Source organism: Rutidosis leptorrhynchoides, chromosome 2 (assembly GCF_046630445.1).
Source record: "Rutidosis leptorrhynchoides isolate AG116_Rl617_1_P2 chromosome 2, CSIRO_AGI_Rlap_v1, whole genome shotgun sequence".
NCBI classification, from domain to species: Eukaryota; Viridiplantae; Streptophyta; class Magnoliopsida; order Asterales; family Asteraceae; genus Rutidosis; species Rutidosis leptorrhynchoides.
Genome location: NC_092334.1, coordinates 387864547 through 387889083, shown reverse-complemented (window position 1 = coordinate 387889083; position 24537 = coordinate 387864547). Strand labels below are relative to the sequence as shown.

General features: G+C 34.9%; 1 protein-coding gene across 1 annotated transcript; it reads left to right on the top strand.

The window, feature by feature from the left end:
• Positions 1 to 23112: 23112 nt before the first annotated feature.
• Positions 23113 to 24302, top strand: LOC139892145 (protein BRICK 1-like). Its single transcript, XM_071875186.1, has 2 exons — positions 23113 to 23428; positions 24021 to 24302. Exons 1-2 carry the CDS (start codon positions 23296 to 23298, stop codon positions 24143 to 24145), a joined length of 258 nt encoding a protein of 85 aa, XP_071731287.1. The 5' UTR covers positions 23113 to 23295; the 3' UTR covers positions 24146 to 24302.
• Positions 24303 to 24537: the final 235 nt, after the last annotated feature.

Below are 24537 nucleotides of genomic sequence, written 5' to 3'. Positions count from 1 at the left end.
AGATGGATGGATATATGTGTTATCAAAAATGATCAGAATTCGGTTGGCTTTATAGGGAATTTGAGAATTTGGGGCTCCGCGACTCACGGCCCTTTTTGCCTTCAAACTCCGCGAGTCGCGGAGTTTGTAAATACAGCTCACTCCTTTTGGAGTCTTTCTTGCCGACGGATTTTTATAATTTATATAATATATAAATAATTATAAGAATTATTTAAATATTATATTATATTTATGTGCATAGTTGACTTGTAATTTTTAGTCCATTGCGTCGAGCGTTGAGAGTTGACTCTGGTCCCGGTTCCGGATTTTCGAACGTCCTTGCGTACAATTTAATATCTTGTACTTTGCGTTTTGAATCTTGTACTCTTGTAATTTCGAGACGTTTCTTATCAATAATTGGAACCTCTTTGATTGTATTTTGTACTTTTGAGCTTTTTGGTCGTTTGCGTCTTCAATTCGTCGAATCTGTCTTTTGTCTTCACCTTTTATTATTTAAACGAATATCACTTGTAAATAGAACAATTGCAACTAAAAGCTTGTATTTCTTGAGGAATAATGCTATGAAATATATGTTCGTTTTTAGCATTATCAACTACTTTAAAATCATTCGTAATTTAAACTCGAAGGTTTACAGAATATAGAAACTAAACAGTTTCCTTTATGATGTAATACAGATAACGCGAGGAGATCAATGATTTCAGATAAGAATAGTTATGAAAATATCTCCAGAAATATCGAGGATGTTTATTATGAAAGGTACGATGGTATCTTAGAATTTCTAATATCGAAAGATGATGAAGAAGATTTGTCCGTAACAGTGTAGAGTCAGGAGCAAGGTATTCGTTAATGACTTCAGCAGATACTGAATCATTTAGATTCTTTGAAGGCAGGTTTAATCTTTGTGTTTTGTCCACAGCCTCCTTCATAGTTTGCTCAATCCGTTTTCCAGTATCAAAACTTTTGAGCTTTTTTTCAGAACTCGGAGATCTGATTCGTAAGCTAGAGTGTTTTTCAGGAATTCAGAGATTCCGAATTGAAATTCATCAGTTCAGAAGATATACGTTATATATAGATATATAACTGTTGACGTAGGAATGCTGCGAAATTCGAGAATAATGATTCAAACTTTTTGGTATGGCAACTACCGTTACAGAATGTAGGTGAGTACATGATGGGGTTTCATGAATAATATAGATATTTTTCAGAGAGATTAAAGCCAAAGTTGCTGGTATATCTACTGATAATGTGGTGGAATATAAAAGGTTCCCCGGTAACAATAAAAGAGCACGCATATACATCAAGGTTATAATAAGGTTGTTTCGAACGAAAAGTCGAAGTTGACTTGCTGGAGCTGTGACAAAATTGGCTAATTTGAAAAAGAATTGCAATGTTATTTTCGGTAATAATAATGCCAAAGGAGCTAGCACATATACGTGTAAAATGTTTAATCAGTTTCTGAGAGTTTTTCAGGTGCATAACTATATGAATAAATCTTTCTTCTCATCAATAACGTGTAGTTGAATCATCCTCTCGATTGAGGTGTTTTCAAGAATCATGAAAGGTTTGAACGCAGATTGTAATCGTCAAGATACAAATGAGGTTTAAGATGAAATCAAGTGGCAAACTTGAAGAAATGTTTAGTTTCATATGTTATAATCAATATTTAATTCATTTTAATTGTCCAATGTTATTAGTCCACAGTTAGTAGTCCAATAATTCATATATATAATATTCGAATTAATTAATACATGTCGTGACCCATTATATACATGTCTCATACTCGATCACAACTCAAAGTATATATATTATTTAGAATCAACCTCAACCCTGTATAGCTAACTCGAACATTACCGCATATAGAGTGTCTATGTTTATTCCAAATAATATATATAGATGCGTCGATATGATATGTCAAAACCTTGTATACGTGTCCCGATATTTAAAATGCGTAAATAACAGTATTTAAATGACGATAAATAAAGTGCGTAAAATAAATAACAGAAATTAAATGACGATAAATAAAATTGCGAGAATTAAAATTGCGATAAATAGTTTGCGATAAATAAATGTAATAAGAAATTAACAGTTTGCTAGGAACAGTTAGCTAGGATTTTGGCGTGGATTCTTAACAAAATTTCTCATAGTTAATTTGTTTGTTTCTAACAATTTTTATTTTGTCCAATGATTTCTTTATTATGCCACTTGTTAGATTCTGATAGGTCAAAATCCAAATATGAAATTGAATGAAACTGGTTATTCTGCGGTGAACGGATACGTATATCTGTAGATGTAAGTAGGATAGTAACTGACTGTTGAATCAAATTGGAAGAATGTACAGTATAACTTATTAATATGAAATCTAAATATTCCTCGGGTATTACCTACCCGTTAAAATATTTTCACCATTAACAGTTTGTACGAAAGAATTTTTAATTACATTCTTTATGAAAACATATATACATATATATTTTCTTCAGATGTAATCATGAATTTAATGAGTTAATATGATATTAATCTCATTTGATTTATCGTTAGAGCTAGAACACATAATCTCTCAAATATTAGAGATTACATAATCGTTATGTCGAACGAAGATAAATGATGTAAAACGTCATGTAGAACGATGATTATACTCGAGGTACAAAATTAGATGTTGGGGCATGTGATGTTGAAACTTGGGTTGTTGGTGGTACTGGTGTTGATGTTGGTGGTTCTGTTGGTGCTGGTGATGGTGCTGAAGCTGGTAAATTTTGAACCATAATCTCCAAATTGATTACTCGAGCGCGAATTTCGTTGACTTCTTCTATTATTCCGGGATGATTGTCGGTCGGAACGAGCGGATGAATAAGGTTTAGAATTGTGGAGAGAATATAATCATGACGGGATACTCTGGAAATGAGAGAGAAGATGGTGTTTCGGATAGGTTCGCCGGTAAGTGCTTCAGGTTCTTCACTAAGAAGGCAATGTGGTGGATGGAAGGGATCACCTTCTTCTTGTCTCCAATGATTGAGGATGCTACGAACCCAACCCCAATTCATCCAGAATAGATGATGGCTGATTGGTTGATCCATCACACTGCTTTTGGAGCTTGAGTGGGATTCCATTTCGGAATCTGAGGGACTTGAACTAATGACGAATTCCATTTCGTACGATTGAATAAAGGATTTTTCGATATGAAATGATTTTCCGACTATCGGGTGGTATTCTAATTACATAGGATCAACAACAACAATACCCAATCTCACGAGTGTAGGGTATGGGGGAGGTGGAGTGTAGACAATCATTCCTCGAACCCTAGATTAGAGGGAAGTCACTACTCCACCCGCGGGTATAGAACTCGCGACTAGATAAGATCGTCCCACCCTCTACTCGAGAGCCAAGAGATTGCTTCCTGAGGGACCTCCGGCCAGGAAAAGCTCAATAAAATGAGAAAGTGCGGGCATACGTACCCGTCCTAATTACATAGAATATCTATATATATAGAGCAAAAGATTTCGTAAATTACGGAGGAATTTACGGAATATGTCAGGAAAAATTTACAGTAACAGATAAGCTAAGATATGAATTAGCAGATACGCTAAGATACGAATTTTGTCTGTACACTATTCATGCAATCAATGCAGTAAGATGTGTTTAGACTAAGAATGATAAGCAGGCAATTTTCTAAGGATGATAAACAGGTAATTTTCGACAATAAATGATAAGCAAAACTTTTGACATGCAGACACGATCGAAGTTCAGAATCACTAATGTATCTAAACAACTATCAGTTAGACACACTAATGCAAGACCTGGTTCGCTAAGACCACTGCTCTGATACCAACTTTAATGACCCGTCCTAATCCATCTGGGCGAATACATTACATTTGGTTACATCGCGAGGTACTTGACCTCTATATGATACATTTTACAAACATTGCATTCGTTTTTAAAAGACAAATTTTCTTTACATCGAAAGTTGATGGCATGCATACCATTTCATAATACATCCAACTATAATTGACTTAATAATAATCTTGATGAACTCAACGACTCGAATGCAACGTCTTTCGAAATATGCCACGAATGACTCCAAGTAATATCCCTAAAATGAGCTAATGCAAAACGGAAGATTTCTTTCATACCTGAGAATAAACATGATTTCAAGTGTCAACCAAAAGGTTGGTGAATTCATAGGTTTATCATAAAACAATAAAATTCATCATTTATATATATATATATATATATATATATATATATATATATATATATATATATTTATATACATATTTATATTTATATACATACATAATTATTTACACACATTAGTTCATGAATCATCGGGCATAGTCAGAGGACAATTGGTTATATGAACATAGTTCCAAAACTTTTTGAGACACAATATTACAGACTTTGCTGATCGTGTCGAAATCATGTATAGATTAAGTTTAAATTTGGTCGGAAATTTCCGAGTCGTCACAACACAAAACGCATCAATATAGTATTTAGCATGCAATACATATTTTCACATAAACACACAATCCTAAGGCGAGTAAGCTTCCTACACTAATCTTTTGAAATCACTTTTCAAAAACAATTTTGCATTTGTAAGAAAAACCTTTCATTAATACAAAGTCTTTTTGAGAAGGTTATTCTCATTAGCATTTTGATCATTGATTTTGATTGATTTTAAGATTACCTAATCCTTGACTCATCCCTACCATGGAATTGCTACCTTGGTCCATTTTTCCCATATTTTCAATTTTCCTAATAATAGACAATGGACTTTGATTACAAGATTTGTGTTTGCTAGAGTCATGACATATATTTATTTCATGTTTACCTCTTGATGAATCACAAATAGTTATCCTTTCAAGTTTTCTCTTCAAGGTGTTATTTTCATTAATTAAAACTTTGTTAAGTTGTCTAACTTTGTGTAATTTTTTCTCCAAAAGTTTTACCTTGTCACGACTACTATCATACACAAATTTAAAAGTCTTGTAATCATCTAACAATTCTTCATAATTAGAAGGATAGAATACATGTACCTCATTGCAATCCATGCTTGAGACATCATCTTCTTTGAATGGAGATTCAACCTCTTCTTCACTTTGACCATCTTGATCCAAATCATTCCAAGAACTCATGAGGCAAAAGTCTTTATTTCCATTCAACCCTTTTGCTTGAGAATTACCAACCTTTTCCAAATCCTTCTCAATTCCTTTACCCTTTAAACTCCTAGAGTTTAAATCTTCTTGAGAACATAGTGAATCCCAACATTCTTTTGCACTTTCACATGAGATTATCTTTCTTCACTAGGAAGATTTCCATGAAGTAGTGAAATTACATCAAATTGTTTCAAAACATCATTGTTTTGAAATGTTGACTTCACTAGTCTTGAACTAGCTTGTGGTACAAAGTCTCCTACTTTGATTTTTCTCCACAAGTAGTAATCCTTGGATTTGAGATAAGACTCAAATTTTAATTTCCACACATCAATATTCATCTTATCAAAGATTTGTGCTTCTTTCACCAATTCTTCCAAATATCCCATAGTTTGAGTTGATCCAAGAATCGTTGACTCAACTTTTTGCACAAAACGAATTTTGATGCTTTCGTAATCGTTTATAGCGCAATGATTTGAGCAACCGCTCTGATACCAATTGTAAGTAACTAGAAGGGGGGTGAATAGTTACTTGATACGTTTTTAACACTTTTTTTTATTGATTACCAAATTCGATTTAACTTTTGATCAACCAACTCAACTCAAACTTGATGTGTGTAGTGTATATGTTCAAAATGATAAATGAAGTAATGTAAAGAACATAGACACAAGAATTTATAGTGGTTTGGGTGGATGTAACTAATCCACTCCCCGATTACACTAATCGGGATTTGTTGCTTCACTAAGCACTTTTCTCCAAACCCGGTGGAGATCCGATTTACAAGTCTTCAACTTCTTTGGTAGACAACAAACCTAATCTTTCTATCCCTTTGAAAGATCAACTCCAACCTAGATCAACTTGTCTTCACCTTGGACAAGTATTAATCTCCAAATAAGATTAATCAACTTCCTAAGTTCCTTTAAGGAAGTAGATCAATAAGCTAGCCTATGCTTCTACTAATTGAAGTTACAAGACTTATACACTTTGCAATGATGATCGTTAGACAATTCTAGGACATACATTACATTAAGTAAACTCACAAGATAAATTATTTAGATTAGTAAGTTTACAATAACCCAATTCTATATCTATGAGATCATAGAATCTTCTCTTGCTTGATCACATCTGAGTAGTAATTGATGCACTTGTGATCATTGGAAATAAGCCTTTGAAATATGCAAGAGGGTCAGCTTCAAATGCTCTTAAATTTTTGCCTTTTATAGTGGGATTCAAAAAGTAGCCGTTGACACACGGTTGCCTTCACGTTCGACCGTGGTACGACCGTGCGTGCTCCAGTCCAAATTTAGTATCCGTTGTATAGCCGTTTGACTCAAATTTGAACACCACATTTTGGCACCTTTACTCCTTCTAGCACCTGCAAAATAAACCAAACATCCTATACAAGTACTATATGCATTAAGTGTGTGAAATTTGGTCTTAATGCATGAAAGTGACTAATCATTCCAAAAGTGGCAAACCCAACATTCTTGGAGAAGTGTCTTGATTGATATTTTGGAAAATCTCAGTTTGGTCAAGACTTAGTTGGTCACTTTAATGCCCTTGGTTCAATTCTAAAGACTAGTCACTATGTCATTAACTTCCTAGTTTCAATTAATCACAAGTCATGTTCTTTTTTAGTCTAGTTTAGAGATTAATTGAATAATGTCTCTATAAGATAATCATGAAATATATAGAGACATCAAAGTTAAGTCTTAAGTAATCACCATTAGTTACTTAGACTAGACCAAATAGACAATTGACTATATTTTCATTGTGAACTATTTTACACTTAATCTATTGGAGTAGGTTAGTTACTTGAATCCTAACTAGTGAGCACATAGCAAACATATTAATCAAGTTGACAAGTTTATGAGTAGTAATCATATTGACAAGTAGCAAGTAATACTCACATAGCAAGATATAGTTATTCTAGGATCAATCATATAGATACTTGCACAACTTATAATTCAAGCTTTAACAAGTTTAAGTGCAATATAACATATTGCTTGATTAATGTGTAAGCACACATTAATGTCCAACACATGCACAGGGGAAGAGCAATCTCTAGTTGGGACTTGGTGACCATCCTAAATGTATCTAAGTGTGTTTTAGGATTACAAGTCATTACTAGTTAACCTTGAGAGCATTATTCCTCATTTAGCCTTAATTAATCACTAAGTCATTTCTAATAGCAATTATTGTTCTAGTGACATTGGCTTAAGTGTTGGTACTTGATGATCATACTAAGGATATCTAGATAAGAATTAAGATCTCAAGTTGTTGATTAACACTTATGTGTTATGCCTAATCTTGGTTAATTTGTCATTAAAATGTCATTAGGCGTAATTAATCACAATTAGTGTTTTTATGACCAAAACTCAATTGAGTATGGAGAAGACATCTATTCTAAGCATGTTGAGAAAGGTTTCATGAATTATAGATGTCGGGAACTAGTCAAACTTTATTTGGTCGAAAATGGTAACAGAGAAAACTACGGTCGCACTGCGGTTGACCGTGGTGGCGACTGTGCAACTTGTTTTCACAAAACTGCGTTGCAATTCAGTTTGGAGTTTCACAGTTGACTATGCGGTCGACCGTACCTCGACCGTGTGTTTAGCTGAACTTTTAATTTCATTCTTTAACCTATGTTTGACTTGGTCGTTTGCAAGATAAAGTATGGATTAGTGATCTTGCGTGTTTTATGTTAAGATGTCAGTCATCACGTATGCATATGTATGTGTCATCATCAAAACATATTCTTTTGGTTAATCATTCTTAAGTTTATCGTTTAGTGCATTAACCAACATTCAACCAACATTTTTTAAACTACAAACAAATTAAACTGAAATACAATACAACAAGATATATAAAAACGAACATCGGTTACTTAATAGTCGGAATCTCCAAAATAACGACCATCTTTGTCGTAAAAAGGCCCCACCGGTTCATCCTTTTCTTCTTCAACACTTTCATCAATGTAACGCCAACCCAATGTCTCTTCATATTCGAGAACCAAATAAAGAGAAATGTGGTATAGAAGATCATCTAGGGTATCTTTTATACTCTGCTATTGATCATTGATACGGAGATAGCTGGCCTTTAAATCTGGATCACAATCATCTTCAAAATACAGCACATGCGTGTATTCGCACGTAACCTTTTCTTTCAAAAACGCTAGCAGATCCTGTAAACCAACGTCACGAACATCGTTCCTTCAAATGACATTTTTTTTACCGAACTTGTAAAGTTTCATTTCATTATGGAAGTCACCATCGTAATGAACGTCAAATGCAACAATCATTGGGGGAATTGTTTTCATTTTTGAGTAGTTTGGTGTGTTTTGATTTCGAGTTGAGAAGTGAAGTGTGTGAAACGATTTGAGTTAGTGGGTGTATTTATAGGGAGAAAACTAGCCGTTAAAAAAAAATAGTCGGATGTGGTTGGTATTTCAAATTTTGAAAAATAAAGATAATAATATTAATAATAATAATAATAAATTAATTATAAACTATAAAAAATTGAAGTGGGGTTAATATGGTTGGTGTGAGGGTTGTTAGTAAATGTGATTAGTAATGTAAAAAAAAAAAGTTGTTAATGTTATAAAATATCTAGATTGTGTTATAAAATATCTAGATTGGATGTTAATTTTATTATTATTATATTTCTTGCATAGTAATATTTTATACTATAAATAGACATGTATGGTAACCATTTAAGGTGCACCATTTCTCTTAAAATATCAATATCAACATTTCTTCTCTCTTTCTTCTCTCTTTTTTCTCTCTTTGTTCTTATAACCACTAAAGGTAGTTATAAGCCTACTGAATTATAACACGTTATCAGCACGAAAAGCTTAGTGTAATTAAAAGATATCTCAAACGATCACGAATCACTAATCAAGGTATGAAATTATTAATAATTTTCAGACTCGAATATATCAAATTTTGGACTACTAACATTTATATTTATGTTATTTAAGTTATATATGGTCGGTTATACCACCTGAATTATATTTCTGTAATCTAACTTTTACTAACTTCACTAACATCTATATTTATGTTATTTAAGTTATATATGGTCGGTTATACCACCTGAATTATATTTCTGTAATCTAACTTTTACTAACTTCACTAACATTTATATTTATGTTATTTAAGTTATATATGGTCGGTTATACCACCTGAATTATATTTTCTGTAATCTAACTCTTATTAACTTCACTAACATTTATATTTATGTTAATAAGACCTCATGATTGTACACAACACGTCATTTGACAACACGGTACTTTATGTACGCAACACGTCATTTGACAACACGGTACCATGGGTCGAGATTAATTCCGATCAATACGAATACGACGGGGTCTTTATATGTTATCTAACATTTATGATTACTTATGCAATTAATCATTATTTATTTCATGCATACTAATGTTTATTCTTAAATTTATAATTTTAAAAGTTAAAATAAAAAAATAGTTTGTATTTTTATTAAAAGTAAATCTTAAAAGTTAAAATAAGAAAAAGTAGTTTGTACTTTTATTAAAAGTAAATTTTAAAAGTTAAAATACAAAAAGTAGTTTGTATTTTTATTAAAAGTAAATCTTAAAAGTTAAAATAAAAAAAAGTAGTTTGTATTTTTATTAAAAGTATATCTTAAAAGTTAAAGTAAGAAAAAAAATGGGATGGTAAAATGGAATAGTTTTTTTGTCAAAAATGAAGTATTGAAAATGAAGTGGTCTCCTTCTATAACTAAAAAAATATATATATACTTTTATCAAATGAATTTTTTTGTGGCCGACAATTTCAAACACGAGTCCGTGTTTAGTTTATCAAGAATATCTCTTGCTTTGGTGAAAGGTCACGATCACGATATCAGGTGTTGTGAAAGAATTAAAAAATTGGTCAAGTGGCCTTTTAAAAACTAGAAAAAAAATTTAAACAAAAAGTTTTTTTTATATATTTATAATTTACGGGTAACGTAAAAAAAAGGAAGTTTTTTTAAAAAAAAAAAAACAAAGAAAGTGTTTAAATGAGTTTTACAGAAAGGGGGAAAGCAAAGTAAAAAAAAACTTTTTTCCAAACAAAGGTAAATGAAAGTAGGACTTAATACAAGAAAAAAGTAAACATCTCCTAGACGTGATAAAATCTATCAATGATAAGTATTAGACTTGATGAGCTAAATGTGACAAAAATGTTTCAACATGTCTTATGTTAATTTTCTAAAATAAGTTATTATTATTCCGAGTTTAACACATATACATATGTTAATTAAAAACAACCTTTTTTGTTCTTATGTAGTGTTGGGTTGCAATTTTGGTTGTATGCCATAATTCCATCCAGTAGAGTGACAATAGAAAACTTTTGATGATAATCAATAAAAAACTTTTTTCCAAACTTGTCAAATGTTTTGTTAAAAACGTGACCGTTGAAAAAAGGAGGTTGAATAATAAAACTTAAAAAACAAATTATTTTTTTTTAAGAGTGTGCATCAAAATGGCCCGTTTAATAATGGGGAGTAAAAAATATAGTCAAATTGTTTCAACGAACAAGGGTTCAATTGAATGTCTCTTAAAAAAAATCCGCGGGTACGGGTGATGGATCCAATGGATCCGCATCCACGACCCGCGGGTGCTATCTCTAATTGTGACAAGTACAAATCAACTAAAAGTCTAAAAAATAAATGCTCTTATAGGGACCAAATGTTCACAATAATTGCCTAAGATAGATATGAAACAAATAGTTCATAAAAAAAAAAAAAGGTCGTTGTGCGTTTTCGGGATGATAGCCGAAATACACTTACAAAAGTAGGTCAGCCGTCAATTCTTTATGGCCATATCAACGTAGATCAATAAAATCATTTATGGTTTTGATAAAAGATTAATTAAAAATTAATTGTTTTTTGGTCTTGGATTCTCGGTAACAAAAGCAAAGGTTGTTTTTGGTTGCCACAACAAACAAGACAGAGGTTGTTGACTTTTGTTGTTAAACATGGCACAAGTGAACAATAACAATAGATTATTGTTTTTGAAAAGAATAATGATGCGTTAATTTTATTGTATAAAATAAAATTAAAGAAAATGGTTTTCATTGATGACTATGAACAAACACAAACAAAGTGTTTGTGGTATTTGGTGATTAAAAAAAAAGTGCATCTAAAGCTTCTACTGAAAATAATATGCATCTAAAGCTTCTACTGAAAATTAATGTGCAAGGTACAACGTATAACTATATGGTCAAATTCATTTGAGCCTTCGGAGTCACAAGTATATGATGTATATATATATTACTCAATTAACAAAATAGTAAATCTAAATTAATTCATATGAATAGTAAAACGAAATTAATTAATTTACTATTCACATAAAAAAGCGCATATGATAAAAAGCGCATTGCATATGATAAGCGCATATGATAAAAAGCGAATATGATGAAAAGCACAACGCATATGATGAAAATCGCATATGATTAAAAGCGCATATGATGAAAAACACAGCGCATATGATTAAAAGCGTATATGGTGAAAAGGATATATGATAAAAAAAAAAAAAAAACACATATGGTGATTAATGGAAAGCACATATGGTGATTAATGAAAAGTATATTGTGAAAAAGAATCACAAATGTTTCTTGAAAGAATTCAAGGTAAGATATATGAACCAATTCATCCATCATGTGAACCATTTTGATATTTCATGGTTCTAATAGACGCATCTAGCGGATGGTCTCATATTTGTATGTTATCAAGCCGTAATATGGCATTTGCAAAGTTTCTTGCACAAATTATTAAATTGAGAACACATTATTCTGATTACACCATTAAAAGAATGAGACTTGATAATGCTGGTGAGTTAACATCTCAAGCATTTAATGATCATTATATATCTACAGGGATTGTTGTTGAACATCCAGTTGCTCATGTGCATACACAAAATTGGTTTAGCTGAATCAATAGATAAACGCTTACAGCTAATAACTAGACAATTGATAATGAGTACAAATCTCTCAATATTTATATGTGGACATGTAAATTTACATGCTGCGACATTAATTCGCATTATACCATGTGGAAGTCGTAAATATTTTCACTTAATACTTGATTTTGGCCAAGAGCCAAATATTTTCTACCTTAAAACATTGGTTGTGCAGTGTATGTTCCAATTGTATCACCACAACACAATAAAATGGTTCTTCAAAGAAAGATGATAATATATTTTGGATATAAAACATCTTCAATCATAAGATATATTGAACCCATGATGGGTGATGTTTTTACAGCACGTTTTGCTGATTGTCATTTTAATAAAACATTGTTCCCTAGATTAGGGGGAGAAATAAAAATAAAAAATAAAATGATGCTTCATGATGTGAACATCAATTAAGGTATATTGAACTCGCACAAAAGAATGTGAAACGAAAGTTCAAAAATAATGCATATGCAAGAACTTGCAAATTAATTACTTTATGCATTTACAGATATAAAAAAGTGACTAAATCATATATACCAGTAAATGCTCCAGCTCGAACTGAAATTCCAAAAGCTGGCAATAATGTCACTGTTGAGTCTTTGCCACGCATCAAACGTGGAAGATCAATTGGTTCCGAAGATAAAAATCCTCGAAAAAGAAAATCAGCTGATAATGTGGTAAGAGAAAGTGTTCAAGAAGAACCACAAATCAATATTCCTTCTGCAGAGGATATTGATAAATGTAAATACTAAAATTGCGATAAATTATGCAATATTATGGAACCGAAATGAAACTAAAATCTCTATGAGATATTTTCATATAATGTTACAATGACATCATGAATAAAGATGATGATCTGGAACTAAAATCTGTCATTGAATATACAAAATGGACATGATTGAGCTCAATGGAAAGGAGCAATAAGAGCTGAATTAGAATCGCTCGATAAAAGAAAAGTTTTCGGATCAATCGTTATCACTTTTAAAGATGTGAAACGTATGGGATACAAATGAATTTTTATCCGAAAAGAAATGTGCAAATGAAGTTACAAGGCAAAACTAGACTTGTAACTCAATATTTCCCACAAAGACCAGAAATGAATTAGGAGGAAAAATTATCCTCCTGTAATGGATACAATTACTTATTAGATACTTAATCAACCTGGTAGTTATTTAAATGCATCTCATGAATGTTGTTACTACTTATCTGTATGGATCACTTAATAGTGATATATATATATATATGAATATACCTAAAGGGTTAAGGTATCATAAGCATCTAATGTAAAACCCAAGGGAATATATTCCATTAAATCACAAAGATTTCTAAGTGGGTTTATACAAACGGGACGTATGTGGTATAACCGATTAAATGACTACTTGATAAAAAAAAAAGGTATAAATATAAACTTATTTTGCACGTATGTTTTATAAAAACAATGTTCGGATATGAGATCGTAGTTGTTTATGTCAATGTTCTTAACATCATATGAACAAATAAAGAGATCTATGAAATCATTCAACTTCTAAAGAATTATTTTGAAATGAAAGATCATGAAAATCTTAACAGATCGGAAGTTCCATATTTTAGTGCAATTGAGGTTCTTATGTATCTTATAGATTGTACAAGACCTGACATTTCTCTTGCAGTTAATTTGTTGGCAAGATTCAGCTCAAATGACAATGGAGCGGGATCAAACACATATTTTGATACCCTTGAGAAACTGCTGATTTAAAATTATTTTATTATAACGTTTCAAAACAAGATTTAGTTGATTATATATATGCAGGTCATTCATCAAATCCTCATAAAGATAAATCTCAAACTCGATATGTATTCCTAAATGGAGATACCACAAAATCATGGCGTTCTTAAAACAAACACTTGTTGCAACATCATCATCAAATCATGACGAAGTGATTGCATTATATGAAACTACTCGAAAATGTGTTTGGTTGAGATCAATGACACAAATCATTATTGATTCTTGTGGACTAGAACGCTATAAAAGACTAACAACTATCTTCACCAACAACTATATATGAAGATAATGCAGCTTGCATAATACAAATGAAAGAAGAGTATCATGTAAGACCCGTGTAATTATATTATATATAATGCTTAAATAGTAAACTGGGTTGTGGAGTTTTGTTATGTAGTTTAAAATGGAAAAGTAGCTGGAAACAGGGGGTTGCGCGCCGCGCAAAGGGAGGGCGCGCCGCGCAAAACGCTGGTGACAGCTCTCCTTGTTTTATTTAATTTAAACGATGGGCATTTCGGTAAATTCACTTCAAGGCCGGATTTAATGCTTGGATCAGTAGTTTGGGAGTTCAATTACTCCCTTGTTCACCAACCTTATCCTCCCAATTCATTTTAGTGAGAGAGAGTGGGATATTAGAGAGAGAGATCCCATTTTGAAGAAGAAGAAGGAGGTTTCTTGCTAAAGTTCAAGTTCTAAAGTTGTTCATCTACTTCCTAGCTACATTTTGATTGTGGTGGTAAGCTCTAATCTTGATTTCCTAGTATAATGTTGTGAAAGGGTTAGAGTTAGGGTTTATGGTGAACATCAAACCCATTTATTAGTGATTTTTGGGTGTTCTTGGGTAATTTGAGTCATGAAGACTAAATGGTAACTAACCTAGGGTTTCAAAGTATTAATTGATGGTTATGAACCCTAATTAGCTAGTAAATTGCTAGAACACTCTAATGATGTGTAAAGGGGTGTTATTTGGGTGTGGATGACCCAAAAGGGGTGTATTGACTTTTAATTGGGTCAAAATGGACCAAGGTTGGTTAATGTTAGTGTTTTGTGTTGGAACCTAGTGATTAAATGTGTATGAAGACCTTAAATGTTAAGAGTTAGGGTTTTTGGTGAAGTTGACCCAATTTTAGGGTTAAGTATTAAAATGGGTCAAGATGGGTAATGTTGACCTAGTTTGGGTTAAATTGGTAAAAGATGACCCAAAGGGTGTTAACCTAGGGTTTATTCATGTGTTTGAGGTTTTGTAAGTGTTGAATCGAGTTGCTAGTCATTAGCACTCTTATAATTGATGAAAAACTTGAAAATGGGTCAAATGAGTCAAGGTTGACCTAATGGGGTGAAATGGGCATGAAATACCCTAAGTTTATGCTAGTTGAAGTTAATAGACTTTAATTCACTAGCTTTATTGATGTTAGTTGAGTCTTGGCCATTTATGGGCGGTTTTGGTATAGTCGAGCTATTTAATGCATATTGGGTCATTAAATGCTCAAGTGTAAGTATTGTGGTCAATTCCACTAGTTGCGTAATTGAATGTGTACTTATGTATTAGGTACGATTGCTTTGAAGATCGGAAGTGCATAATCATCATCTTGGCGCTAAGGTGAGTGGAATAATTATGCGTATGTGTATATAATGTATGTATTTGTGTTGCACGAATGTGGTATTGTCGCGGTGTTTAAGACACCACATTCTAGGTAACGAGTAGTATTGTCGCGGTGTTTAAGACACTACTCATTGTTTAATTGACATGTGGTATTGTCGCGGTGTTTAAGACACCACATTGTCATGGGAGTGGAATTGTCGCGATGTTTAAGACACCACTCATTGTATTGAATGAAGTGTAGATTCGTCGCGGTGTTTAAGACGCCACATTGTCGTAAGGGTGAGTTAGTCGCGGTGTTCAAGACATCACCCGGGGGATTAGTGATTACGCGGTGTGTAAGTAACACTAGTGGATGTTATGAACTCCAACGGTCTTGTAAGTACCGTTTCCCTTGTTCGAATTGGTTAACCAAGGTTGCGTGAATTATGTATTGAATGTATTTAATTATGAATCGTATGCTATTGTATTATTAGCTACTCGTGGATTTGCGGTTTATGGTATATGCATAATATTGTTGTATGATTGTCGAAATGTTAAACCGAGTATGATGTTGTGTAAGTGATGCAAGTAGGTAGATTATATATGTATATGTATAATTATTTTGCTCACTAAGCTTTGCTTACCCTCTCGTTGTTTACCTTTTTATAGGTTCGTGTGTGGATAAGGGTAAGGGCATTACCTTGGATTAAGTTTCCCGCTTTGATGATTAGGAAGCGCTTTTGGCTTTGGCTTGGAGTTTGACCGAGACTTGGGTAGTTTAACCCCAAACACCATGCTCGTTGTGTCGTTTGGCAATTAAACTTTTTGTGGTCGAAACTCTAATTTGTATTAAACATTGTATTTTAAACTTAGTGGCGTTTTGGGCACGTGTGGGCCCCACCTTGTAAAACTTGTTCATACCTTAGTTATGTGCTAGTTTTACATATATGAATGTATGGTTAAAAGCGTTTTGGTTAAATATGCCGGGAACACGTTCATCTTTTTCGCATTTAAACTTTCCGGTAACAGCAGGGGTTTGGCGCGGCGCGCGGCCCTTTTGGCGCGGCGCGCCGATGGCCTGGAACAACAAAATTTTTTTTTGCTTGAAATTTCGTCGTGTTTGGTCGGTTACGGTTTGGGTTGTTACAAGTGGTATCAGAGCATGGTCTAAGGGATTTAGGTGACTTGAGATAGGCGCCTAGACTTAGACTTTTGTGTGTGCATTGTGCGGGACTTGTAGGACTTTGGGTCGGACCGGGACTTGGTTAGCACATAGATTTATATGAACTAATCATGCGTTATTTGTTTGTGTTGTGTAGCGATCATCAAGCGAAATGGACGTTGTACTAGCGAGTTAACACGACGTGCTCGCGTAGTAATGATTAGCTACCCTTACTACGGGTGCAAATCGTGTCAAACAAGCGATGTACGACGATTGTTAAGCAAGATGGGGTAGTGTGGCATATGTATATATATATATGTATATATATACATACGTGTTATATCTTTTCGTTTCATTGGTTAATCTATTTTGTTTCTTAAGAATGAAGATGGAAGATGAATACGGAACGGAAGGGTCTACTAATGAAAAGAAGAACGAATTAGCGGTAATGGTTGAAGCCGCGATTGAACAATGTGTCTCGGGTGTCGCCAACGGAGTTGGCCAAGTAGTCAAAGAGTCAATCGAAGGACGGGTAACCAAAATGGTCCGAGACCAAGTGACGAAGGTCGTAAGGGAAGAGTTTGAGAAGAGGTTTCCTAAACCTCGAGGTAGGGGTGACGAAGAAGTACATGCAAGGCTAGAGCCACATGGTACTTCGGGTAAAAGGAAAAGAGGTACGCCTGAAGGCGTAGAGTATGTGAAAAATAAGAACAAGGGAAGTTACACATCTAGATGTTTCAATTGTGGTGTTAGGGGCCACAAGATATGGGAGTGCACGTTGCCGAGAAACGAAAACAGAATGTGCTACCATTGCCATAAAGAGGGACACCGAAGGTCGGAGTGTCCCGAGTTGCTCAATGATCAAGGTAGAAGTGTAAATGAGGCGTCTAGTAGCATGAGGAAGGTAGTAACGGGCTCCGGTGGGTCTAAGTGTTACAATTGTGGGCAACGGGGACATAAGTCTCGCGATTGTCCGTCGGGCAAAAATGTATGTTTTTATTGTTGGAAGGAAGGGCACCAAAGGTCTGAGTGTCCCGATTTAGCTAGTAATCAGACTAGGAGGTTTGGAGGTTGGGTACTTACGTGTTTTAAGTGTGGAGGACGAGGCCATTTGGCACGGGATTGTACGGGTACACCTTTGAGCACGATCAAGTGCTTTGCTTGCCAGAAGGAGGGACATCGAAAGTCAGAGTGTTCGGAAGCGTTTGCCGATCGGGTTAAGAGGTTAGAGCGCGAGTATTCGATGGGTGGTGAAGGACCGAGCGATGTTGTTTCAGGTACCTTCACTTCTCGATGCAAATATGCCTTACTATTATTGATGTTGTGTGCCAATGTATTCGGTTATGAAATTGAGACCTAAATCTCATTACCAAACCTAATAAGTTTTAAGCGAACGTATATTTTAACCGTACCCTTACGGGCGCGGGGCTAGTGATAAGATGACAGCGCACTAGGGTAGCGTTTGAGTCATTGACTCATGTGAATGCGACTCGAGGGGCGAATGCATTAGTGTAAATACGTGGTATTGTTACGGGTAGCATTCCTAACGGAATTACCCTACGTTGGAGTTGGGATCGTCGACCGCAGGGCGTAAGACTTGGTGCAACCAAGCATTCCTTAATGTTTGGGAAATGTTTTCTACTAAGCCATGGAGACGGGCTTTGGTTTTGGATGTTAGGGCGTGTTCGTCTTCGTGTGGAAAATTGATGAGCTATAGCAATGGGATTATTGCAAGTGCAAGGTTGTGTATATCGTGGTAAACTCTACGTTTAAAGAGTTTAAGGTTAGGTTAAATTCCTTCGTATGCTCGGGTTTGGAGCAAGGTTTTGGTGACGTGCGTATTAAGAGATGCAAGACGGGAGAACCCCGTCTCTCTTATAGGAATTACGATAATGCGATTTGGCGAATTAGTTGTTAGGTTAGTGGTCACTCTTTCTGCGAACGCGAATATGTGTTTATCGTCGGGATTTATTGTTAAGGATGAATTCGCGAGAATTCGAGAACTATGACCAATGAGGACATCGATGGTGTATGTGGATAAGTGGACCTCCCACGGGATGCTATTATTCCACGATGTGGTTACGGAACGGAGTCCTAAGTGGGGGAGTTATACTCTCGCACGAAGGTGCTCTATTGTAATGTTATTTTGGATGACGTTCGTATGGATACGAAGCTAGTGTTGAGACCTACATTGGTCGACGGTGGCAAAAGTACAATTTGGAATAAATTGTGCTTATGGTTTTGGGTTCAAATTACCACCAAGGTGGTAATGTGGAAAATCTCCTTGGGAGATAATTGATGTATTCGACGAGTAAGGTAAGGTCCCTCGGTTAAGGGATGTGCGTACCGGATTCTCTTCTAGGGGATTATTGTTGCGCCTATGCGCAATATGGGTTGTTTTTGGCTCGATTGTGTTAGCCGTTTGGTTACCTTGGAAATGGCATAATGGGACTTTGAGAAAGGGCACGATGCCTCATTATCGTATACTTTGAGTGATAGTTACACAATAGCCATTATCGTGTATTACGAGATGGTTACATGTAAGTATTTATTTGGGGTTATCTCTAGGTTGACCGCGTTTGACTAGTAATAGGTGATGAGTGATATCCGGGAGGATTAGCTCTTCGTTAACCACTCTTGGTTGTGGTTGGTGGTGAGCGGTTTTCGGAAAGAACCGTTACTCGTAGGTTTATGATGTTAATTGCCCGTGTAAATTGTGCACTTAGCCGTTTTGTGCACATGGTGGTGAGTAATAGTCGTTTTCGACATCAGCGGTTTTTGGTCGCTTGCTTACGATTTTACGATAGTTGTGAACTAGTCGTGGTTGCGCGCTACTAAGAATGTTAAGTAATAGGTGTTATCCGTAAGGATTCTCTTTTGCCCGGTCTTCATCGTTGGGGTTGTTGACCTTGGGTTGAAATTTTGGTTGTTTTAGCATTGTACCAGGTAAGGGTACGCTAAGGGTACGTGGCATTCTCGCGTATTCTGAGTTATCGTTATAGACTTCGGATATTGTGTGTATTGCACGTTTTGGGATGCGTGCAAATGTGTATTTACTTTTGGGTCAACCGGTGGGTTAATACATTTTGTGATGGAAATCGGATCGTAACGTTTGTTAAGTACCATAGAGCGTGGTTCCGGGTGGTTAAGTGACATGGATCACGAGGACGTGATCGATTCTAAGTGGGGGAGAGTTGTAAGACCCGTGTAATTATATTATATATAATGCTTAAATAGTAAACCGGGTTGTGGAGTTTTGTTATGTAGTTTAAAATGGAAAAGTAGCTGGAAACAGGGGGTTGCGCGCCGCGCAAAGGGAGGGCGCGCCGCGCAAAACGCTGGTGACAGCTCTCCTTGTTTTATTTAATTTAAACGATGGGCATTTCGGTAAATTCACTTCAAGGCCGGATTTAATGCTTGGATCAGTAGTTTGGGAGTTCAATTACTCCCTTGTTCACCAACCTTATCCTCCCAATTCATTTTAGTGAGAGAGAGTGGGATATTAGAGAGAGAGATCCCATTTTGAAGAAGAAGAAGGAGGTTTCTTGCTAAAGTTCAAGTTCTAAAGTTGTTCATCTACTTCCTAGCTACATTTTGATTGTGGTGGTAAGCTCTAATCTTGATTTCCTAGTATAATGTTGTGAAAGGGTTAGAGTTAGGGTTTATGGTGAACATCAAACCCATTTATTAGTGATTTTTGGGTGTTCTTGGGTAATTTGAGTCATGAAGACTAAATGGTAACTAACCTAGGGTTTCAAAGTATTAATTGATGTTTATGAACCCTAATTAGCTAGTAAATTGCTAGAACACTCTAATGATGTGTAAAGGGGTGTTATTTGGGTGTGGATGACCCAAAAGGGGTGTATTGACTTTTAATTGGGTCAAAATGGACCAAGGTTGGTTAATGTTAGTGTTTTGTGTTGGAACCTAGTGATTAAATGTGTATGAAGACCTTAAATGTTAAGAGTTAGGGTTTTTGGTGAAGTTGACCCAATTTTAGGGTTAAGTATTAAAATGGGTCAAGATGGGTAATGTTGACCTAGTTTGGGTTAAATTGGTAAAAGATGACCCAAAGGGTGTTAACCTAGGGTTTATTCATGTGTTTGAGGTTTTGTAAGTGTTGAATCGAGTTGCTAGTCATTAGCACTCTTATAATTGATGAAAAACTTGAAAATAGGTCAAATGAGTCAAGGTTGACCTAATGGGGTGAAATGGGCATGAAATACCCTAAGTTTATGCTAGTTGAAGTTAATAGACTTTAATTCACTAGCTTTATTGATGTTAGTTGAGTCTTGGCCATTTATGGGCGGTTTTGGTATAGTCGAGCTATTTAATGCATATTGGGTCATTAAATGCTCAAGTGTAAGTATTGTGGTCAATTCCACTAGTTGCGTAATTGAATGTGTACTTATGTATTAGGTACGATTGCTTTGAAGATCGGAAGTGCATAATCATCATCTTGGCGCTAAGGTGAGTGGAATAATTATGCGTATGTGTATATAATGTATTTATTTGTGTTGCACGAATGTGGTATTGTCGCGGTGTTTAAGACACCACATTCTAGGTAACGAGTAGTATTGTCGCGGTGTTTAAGACACTACTCATTGTTTAATTGACATGTGGTATTGTCGCGGTGTTTAAGACACCACATTGTCATGGGAGTGGAATTGTCGCGGTGTTTAAGACACCACTCATTGTATTGAATGAAGTGTGGATTCGTCGCGGTGTTTAAGACGCCACATTGTCGTAAGGGTGAGTTAGTCGCGGTGTTCAAGACATCACCCGGGGGATTAGTGATTACGCGGTGTGTAAGTAACACTAGTGGATGTTATGAACTCCAACGGTCTTGTAAGTACCGTTTCCCTTGTTCGAATTGGTTAACCAAGGTTGCGTGAATTATGTATTGAATGTATTTAATTATGAATCGTATGCTATTGTATTATTAGCTACTCGTGGATTTGCGGTTTATGGTATATGCATAATATTGTTGTATGATTGTCGAAATGTTAAACCGAGTATGATGTTGTGTAAGTGATGCAAGTAGGTAGATTATATATGTATATGTATAATTATTTTGCTCACTAAGCTTTGCTTACCCTCTCGTTGTTTACCTTTTTATAGGTTCGTGTGTGGATAAGGGTAAGGGCATTACCTTGGATTAAGTTTCCCGCTTTGATGATTAGGAAGCGCTTTTGGCTTTGGCTTGGAGTTTGACCGAGACTTGGGTAGTTTAACCCCAAACACCATGCTCGTTGTGTCGTTTGGCAATTAAACTTTTTGTGGTCGAAACTTTAATTTGTATTAAACATTGTATTTTAAACTTAGTGGCGTTTTGGGCACGTGTGGGCCCCACCTTGTAAAACTTGTTCATACCTTAGTTATGTGCTAGTTTTACATATATGAATGTATGGTTAAAAGCGTTTTGGTTAAATATGCCGGGAACACGTTCATCTTTTTCGCATTTAAACTTTCCGGTAACAGCAGGGGTTTGGCGCGGCGCGCGGCCCTTTTGGCGCGGCGCGCCGATGGCCTGGAACAACAAAATTTTTTTTTGCTTGAAATTTCGTCGTGTTTGGTCGGTTACGGTTTGGGTTGTTACATATCAAAAGTGACTGAACAAAATATAAATACTGACGAGGCGCCAAAGCCATAGACGGTCTTAACGGTCATAAGTTTGATGGAAAAGAATGGTATGTTGGTAAGGCTCAGAAAAGACTACAAAGGAATAGGAATTGAAACAAGGGTTTGAGCAAACCATGAAGGAGACTGTAGACAAATCACAAGGGCTAAACTTGTACATAAAAGATTTAGATGATACAGTTTCAGATGAAAACCTCAGATTCTTCTCATATACTCAAGATCTCGTAAAAGACAACCAGATTAAAATGAGATACGTTCAATCAACAACTCTGCTGATCTTTATACCAAAGCACTGCCAACTGCTATTTTCAGAACACACGTTCATAATATTGGCATGAGACATGTTCAGAAGATGTAACAACTCAGGCGTTGCCTATTTGAGGGTGAGTCAACTCTATGCTGCACTCTTTTTCCCTTAGCTAAAGTTTTATCCCAATGAGTTTTCTTTAGCAAGGTTTTTTAACGAGGCAGTAATAGTTATTCTCTAATAAAATTGTCATCCAAGGGGGAGTGTTATAAAATATCTAGATTGTGTTATAAAATATCTAGATTGGATGTTAATTTTATTATTATTATATTTCTTGCATAGTAATATTTTATACTATAAATAGACATGTATGGTAACCATTTAAGGTGCACCATTTCTCTTGAAATATCAATATCAACATTTCTTCTCTCTTTCTTCTCTCTTTTTTCTCTCTTTGTTCTTATAACCACTAAAGATAGTTATAAGCCTACTGAATTATAGTAACAGTTAAGACGTTGATGTGATACAATTTGATTGTACGACGGGTGCGATGATTGAGAGTTTTGTAATGTTTGCCAAATTAAAATTTAGTATGTTCACACAACATCAAGCCCCAATCCCCCAACCGTACCAAATTTTTTACGGCAACCCCTCTTTCCACAGAACCCTCAACCTTCCCCAGATCACCCGCAACCTTTACAATTGTTCATGTTTGCCCCAAAATCCGTTACTCAAATTAACAACTGATCATCATCATAACCACCAAAATCAGAATCAACGACTGATAAATGGCGAGAGCAGGTGGTATAACGAATGCGGTAAACGTAGGGATTGCAGTACAAGCTGATTGGGAGAATCGAGAATTCATATCTCACATCTCTCTCAATGTTCGTCAACTCTTTGACTTCCTCGTTCAATTCGGTAATTTATTCACTCGATCTCGCTGTTTTAGGTTTTCGTTTACTTAATTGAAGATCGTAGTTTAATCGTGACCGTTAATTTGTGAAGAATTTGCATCTAATATTCCACTGTATAAGGTTTAATTTTATATTTTCGGTTTTTGATATTGATATACTAATAATTTTATTCTGCATTTGGATGTAGATACACATGAATGGCCATAAGTTCTATTTTGCAAATGGGGGATGTTTCAGGCTTTCAGCCTAAGATTATGTATTGATATGTGTAGATCTAAATTTAGAAAGTATCTATAAAGCTATGGGGGAAATAATTAATTTTGATCACTTTAGATTTGATAAACAAGTGATATTTTGTTAGTTGCAGTTTTATACCAAGTTAGGTTTGGGTTCCACTAGTAGTTATATATGATCATGGATATATGATCATGTATTAGTAGATTTAATGCTCTCTGTATACTTTTCAAGTTAGTATGTTAGTCATATTTTCATAATGAAATGAACTATACTTGAATTATATTATGTAGAATGCACTGTAACGTTTTGTTTTTACTGCTCTTATGTATTTACAAAAGACGTTTTCTCTTCTCTTTCAGAAGCTACAACAAAGAGCAAATTGGCATCTCTGAATGAGAAACTCGATACGCTAGGGCGTCGCCTAGAATTGCTTGAAGTACAAGTTGGTACTGCTACAGCCAATCCAAATTTATTCAAGACTTGATTTCACTAGACTATGATACTGTATATGAAAATTAAAGGCCTAGGTACAAGTGCCTGTCTTACAAACTGTGAGCTGATTAGCTTGGTTAAAATTTGGTATGATGCAATGAAGGTTGTTTGTGTATTTTGCATATTTGATTGTTGCTTATCTGTGCATTTGTAATTGGAAGAGCTCCCTTCTCTTTGTTTTCATATCGCCTTTCAGTTTAATGAAGATTTCACTGCAATTTGCTGTATATTAGTGCATATACTGACACGAAAGAACACTCCCTAAATCAACAAACTGAATCCCTAATTTGTCTTTTTGAGTTTTTTGAGTTTTTATCCAATTCTTTCATGCATTGCATCACATAAGCTTTATCTTCACCTTCTATGTCTAGTCTAGATCTAGAT